The sequence below is a fragment of the Neoarius graeffei genome, chromosome 13, assembly GCF_027579695.1.
Source record: "Neoarius graeffei isolate fNeoGra1 chromosome 13, fNeoGra1.pri, whole genome shotgun sequence".
Classification (NCBI taxonomy): Eukaryota; Metazoa; Chordata; class Actinopteri; order Siluriformes; family Ariidae; genus Neoarius; species Neoarius graeffei.
This window is the reverse complement of record NC_083581.1, coordinates 406136-411976: the sequence shown is the minus strand read 5'-3', so window position 1 is coordinate 411976 and position 5841 is coordinate 406136. Positions and strand designations below refer to the sequence as shown.

The 5841-nt window shown below is 34.4% G+C and overlaps 1 protein-coding gene across 1 annotated transcript; it reads left to right on the top strand.

The window, feature by feature from the left end:
• The first annotated feature begins 717 nt into the window (after positions 1–717).
• LOC132897166 (PTB domain-containing engulfment adapter protein 1-like) lies at positions 718–5063 on the top strand. Its single transcript, XM_060938568.1, has 8 exons — positions 718–762; positions 857–937; positions 1034–1111; positions 1600–1737; positions 2453–2557; positions 4656–4715; positions 4830–4887; positions 5014–5063. Exons 1-8 carry the CDS (start codon positions 718–720, stop codon positions 5061–5063), a joined length of 615 nt encoding a protein of 204 aa, XP_060794551.1.
• The last annotated feature ends 778 nt before the right edge of the window (positions 5064–5841 follow it).

The window sequence follows — 5841 nt, the reverse complement described above, 5'->3', positions numbered from 1 at the left end:
TGAGTGTGTGATTATAATGAGTGTGTGATTGTAGTGAGTGTGTGATTATAACAAGTGTGTGATTATAGCGAGTGTATGATTATAACAAGTGTGTGATTATAGCAAATGTGTGATTATAACGAGTGTGGGATTATAACAAGTGTGTGATTACAAGGAGTGTGTGATTATATTGAGTGTATGAGTATAGTGAGTGTGTGATTATAACAAGTGTATGATTATAGCGCATGTGTGATTATAACGAGTGTGTGATTATAATGAGTGTGTGATTATAATGAGTGTATGATTATAACAAGTGTGTGATTATAGCGAATGTGTGATTATAACGAGTGTGTGATTATAACAAGTGTGTGATTATAACGTGTGTGATTATAATGAGTGTGTGATTACAAGGAGTGTGTGATTATAATGAGTGTGTGATTATAGTGAGTGTGTGATTATAACAAGTGTGTGATTCTAGCAAGTGTATGATTATAACAAGTGTGTGATTATAGCGAATGTGTGATTATAACGAGTGTGTGATTATAACGAGTGTGTGATTATAACGAGTGTGTGATTATAACAAGTGTGTGATTACAAGGAGTGTGTGATTATAATGAGTGTATGATTATAACAAGTGTGTGATTATAGTGAGTGTTGAATATAGTGAGTGTTGATTATAGCTTTATCTATCTTTTTTAGGTTTTTTTTGTCCCTCTGTGTTGTACTCCAAGAGCGGCGATGAGTGACACTGAAAACGACAGTGAAATTTCCTTCTCTGTTAAAGTGAGTGCTGCTTTTCCCCTAAACTGCAGGTGTTTGTTTGCTAGAAGCAACAATAATTGTATGTGTGTGTGTGTGTGTGTGTGTGTTTTCTCAGTTCCTCGGCCGTCTTGAGGTGGTGCGTCCGGTTGGGATGGGGATTCTGATAGAGGCTGCAGAAGCTCTCCAGGTCCTCACTGCTCATTTGCCTTTTTAATATGTAAATTTATGCAGATTTATACAGAATAAATGAGGTATTGTGGTGTTTTCTGTCTGTTTGATTTTCCTCTTACAGGCTGAAAAAACAAAAAAGAATAAAGTTAATCTGTTTCTGTCCAGAAGCTCCATCGACATCCTGGAACATAAGACTAAAGTAAAACTGTCTCACACACACACACACACACACACACACACACACACACACACACACACACACACACACACATTATTTAGATTTATAGACACACACAGTCAATCATAGGAATTGTGATTTAAGGAAAGTCATATAGTTATGCTCATTACTAAATTAGAATAAATCAGAATAATATAAACAGCCGAGTAATTTAACATCTAATAATAATTTATTAATAATTTAAATTAGATTAATCATACTTTCATATTTAATAATTTAATATTTTTCTAAGCTGTTCAGGATCTCGCTTATTCAGTGTCATGTTTGATAATAGTGGGTGTGATCTGGAATCTGCTAATTACAATATTCAAATTAGGATTGTAAAAGGTTTTAGCCTCCTGTTTCGATACAATATGAATAATTTATTAATTATATTATAAAATATTAATCTCCATATTATAAATGTTCCAGTAATCTTCTGTCTGTTTCCATCTCTGTCTCTCTGTTAGTTCATGCTGCACTCCTGCACTCTCTCGTCTGTGTCTTTCTGTGCTGTTCATCAGTTTCAGTCCAAAATGTTTGGCTTCATGGCGAAACACCCGGCTCTCGACTCACACCACTGCTACGTCTTCCAGAGCACGAAGTTTGTGAGTACAACATCATGATCAGTCTCATTACGCCAGTGAGATTAATATCAATATCACTTTAAATTTCAGTAATTTATTCAGTCTAAATTTCCAGATTATTTTATGGGTTGAATCTGAGAGGTTTACGTGATGAATAAACTGTCTCGCAGACTTTAATATATTTAAGACATACCAAGAGAAAGTTTAATATATACAAATTATTAGAAGATAAAAAATACATAACTGGAAGCCTTTAGCCACACAAGATGTCTGCTAAGCTAACTGAGTTGATGTTAGTAAATGAACAGATGGTTATCATGGAAATGTTATATTCTGACAGGTTTATTGTTCAATAAATGAGAATGTAATAGAGGAGAATGTAATGGAAATGAGTGTGTAAATTGAGACTTGAAATGAGAGCAGGTTAATTCATTTATATCGCACCTTTACACAGGGGAAGAAGGGTGGAAGGGAAAAAGTGTATTAAACAGTAAAGGAGGAAGAGAAGTGTTCACTGAAGAGAAAAGTCTTTAATTCAGATTTGAAAGTAGAGAAAGAAGAGCAGTCTCAGAGAGACCTGCCCTCCACCCCCCAAGGCTGAGTGAAGAGTTGTAGTGATATCATATGGTCTAACTTGTGATTGGCTGATCAGTGTAGTTTATGGCGTTATTAGAGATTAGAGGAATTAGAGATTATGTCTAAATTTACATATTGATAAACTCTCTTTTCTCTTCAGTCTCACCTGCTGGTGTCGGCGATTGGAGAGGCGTTCCAGGCCAGCAGACGCTCGGATAGTGTTAGGGGAAGTCGTGATCTGGTGGTGGAGGCCCTCAGACACAAGGTGAAGAACAACAGCTATGTTACAATACTGTTTCAGACACTTCTCCTTGTCCACTTCCCCTTAGACATGTACACTAGCCACCTTAAGGACTGTTCCATTACTCTAATTACTTTATATTCAGACCCTGAGTACACAGGCTTGCTCATCAGGCATAAATTAGGGATAAAATTGACTCATGGTTAAAGTCTTTAAAGGTAGACTGCCTTTCAGATTTTGCAAGTGTAGGTCATAAAAATAATTTTCCCCCACGCCCAATTATTTTTGTTTAGTGACCAAAAGCTACTGAGTTTGAATCACAGACTTTCAATTTTATTAGGTTTTTTTTAATGGAAGAATTAATGAATTTAGAGCCCAGTGGCCCTAAATTTTCCACTATTTTTTCCTGCTTCCCCATGACCCAATTCAAGATACTACGTCATGCATCCCGTGGTGGGCTTTCCCCATTCACGCAAGGCATTGTGGGATACAAATTTGAAACAGGAGAGAAAAATGGAGGACGTGAGTGTGCGAATGAAATGTGGAAGAGCGACTACAGTAACGGAAAGAAAGTGAGAAGAAAAGACGTAATGTTATATATGAAGGAAAGGAAACGCAGGACCAAACTAATAAATATGGGCGCTCAGCGAGCACCTCGGTGTGATCAGCTGTTCGTTTAGCGACAGAATGATGGAACTGTCAGTGCACGCTCAAAGGGAAACCTGTAGATGGCAGTAATGCAACACTGTGGATGCCAGCTGCTGTAAAACCCAAAAGAAGAAGAAGGTAAACCTGCACATGCGCACACGGACTTCCTCTGTCTGCTTGACTGCACCAAGCGAGCAATTTCATGCACATTATTTGCTTTAATCCCCTCAAATTAAATAACTTCCCAGCCACAGAATGGCCTGATATTTTGTGAGATATTACAGAAATAAACAGATATCACAATCACCACATTTCAGACGGAACTAAATTTCACCGATTTTATGAAATTGAAAGGCCGACTCACTTTAATTTTCTGTAAAGTTGCTTTGCGACAACGTCTGCTGTTAATAACTTGTAGATAAACTTGACTTTAGTGGACTTCAGAAACTCACTGAAAAGGTGCACTAGATAGTGATCAGCATGTGGTTTGGGATGTATGAAGAGAGTTTCCTTGGTTTCTGAGTTTCTGGTTATAGATTATTGTCCTGATTTAAAATGTTACCTGTGAAAACTTCCTCTGATTCCATGTTTGTGATCATGATGGTCATAAGTGCAGTGTGTAATAAAACACTTTCTGAAAAATAAAAACAAAAGTTTTGTGGGCTTTATGTTTACCTCGTGTTTACTTTCTGATTTTTTTAAATAAAAGGTGTTTTTGTATCACAGTAATATTTATAAATCAGTTGTAAGTAAAATGTGGCGTTTATATATGACATCATCAGTGGATTATTTACTGTTAATAAATTCAGTGTGTCACCCCCTGGTGGATGTGAAGGATCTGCAGGGGTGTCAAATAAAAAAAAAATATATATATATATATATATATATATATATATATATATATATATATATATATATATATATATATATATAAAATTTATTTATTTATTTGCAACTGTAAAATAATTTCAATTGAGAATAATCAACAATTTTAGTAAATTGAAGGAGTGGGATTAATTTTTATGATTCAGAATCAGAGATATTTTAGCCCCTGCTGTAGTTTTATTCGAATAAACATTAAAGTAAATTTTAAAAATGCACAGAATGTGTGTTAATGTAAAGAACACTGTTATTTTATAAATCAATAAATTAATAATCAATAATAAACTCACTGAAAATGCTTTTATTAAATTATACATTATATAATTAATGCATAATTATACATGTAATCTATAACAATAAAGTGATATAATATAGAAATGATAAATAATTCACTGTATGTTGATTTATTTTATTGTATTTTAATCTCAGTTTATATAAACTTTATACTTGTAAGCCTAAATATAGATATAATAATTAAAGTATATAATAACTATAAATTAATTAAATAGCACAATGAAACTCACTCTCTGTGTGTGTGTGTGTGTGTGTGTGTGTGTGTGTGTGTGTGTGTGTGTGTGTGTGTGTGATACAGAATAAAGTCCTGCAAAGGGAGAACACAGAACTAAAAAAGAAACTGCAGGAGAATGGAGAAGTACACACACACACACACACACACACACACACACACACACACACACACACACACACACACACGATGAATGATTAGTATTTTTTACTCATCTTTCTCCGGCTGTGTTTCATTCAGATGAACAGCTCTGAAGAGGAAACTGATCACTCTGATACAGAGCGACACACATCACATGGTCTGTACACACACACGCACACACACACACGCACGCACGCACGCACACACACACACACACACACACACACACACACACACACACACTGTATATATAAAATAATTCTTCTTGTTATTGTTGTTACAGTGAGATTCAACTCAGGCAGTGACACAACTGCTTTGCTGAGGAACTTCTAAGTGTGTGTGTGTGTGTGTGTGTGTGTGTGTGTTCTGTCTAAGATACACTGATTATTTAGTAAATTTATGTTTTAATTTGTTTGTATAAATTACAATTTGTAATTGTATTTAATTGTTGATTTATGATGATTTATAGTGTGTGCTTATAAAAATAATGGATTATAAACAGCACTTTATCCTGACTGTTGAGAATACATATGTTTATACAGGTGTAATAAAATCTAAAAGTTCTAGAAAGTGTAATCATGTAGTTTGATGAAAAGTACTGAGCTATAAAATTTACAGTTTTGGTAGAAAATGAGTGAAAACTGTGCAGTAATTCTGAGGACTTTGTTCAGTAAATGCATTTACAGTTCAGTTCACATTCAGCACTGAGGTGAAGTGTGTGAGGACTGAAGAGTGAAAAACACTGTAATGATGTCACACAACTGAATGATAATGAGGTTTAGCTCATAATTATAATGAAAGAGTTCATTTTTGCTGTTAAACAATAAGAGAGAAATGAGAATGTTTATGAGACAAGCTAAGAGATTTTATAACGTCTTCCACTGACATTAAACTTTTAAAAATATTCAACTAAAACAATATTTCATTAAACTTCCTCAGTCAAGTCAAATCAGTTTATTTGTATCATGCTTTTAACAACAGACATTGTCGCAAAGCATCTTTACAGAAAATTAAAGATTTTAAACATATGAGCTAATTTTTTTATTTATCAATCTGCCATCATCCTTTTGAGAAAAATAAACAGAACTGAACATGAGATGATTGTCATTGC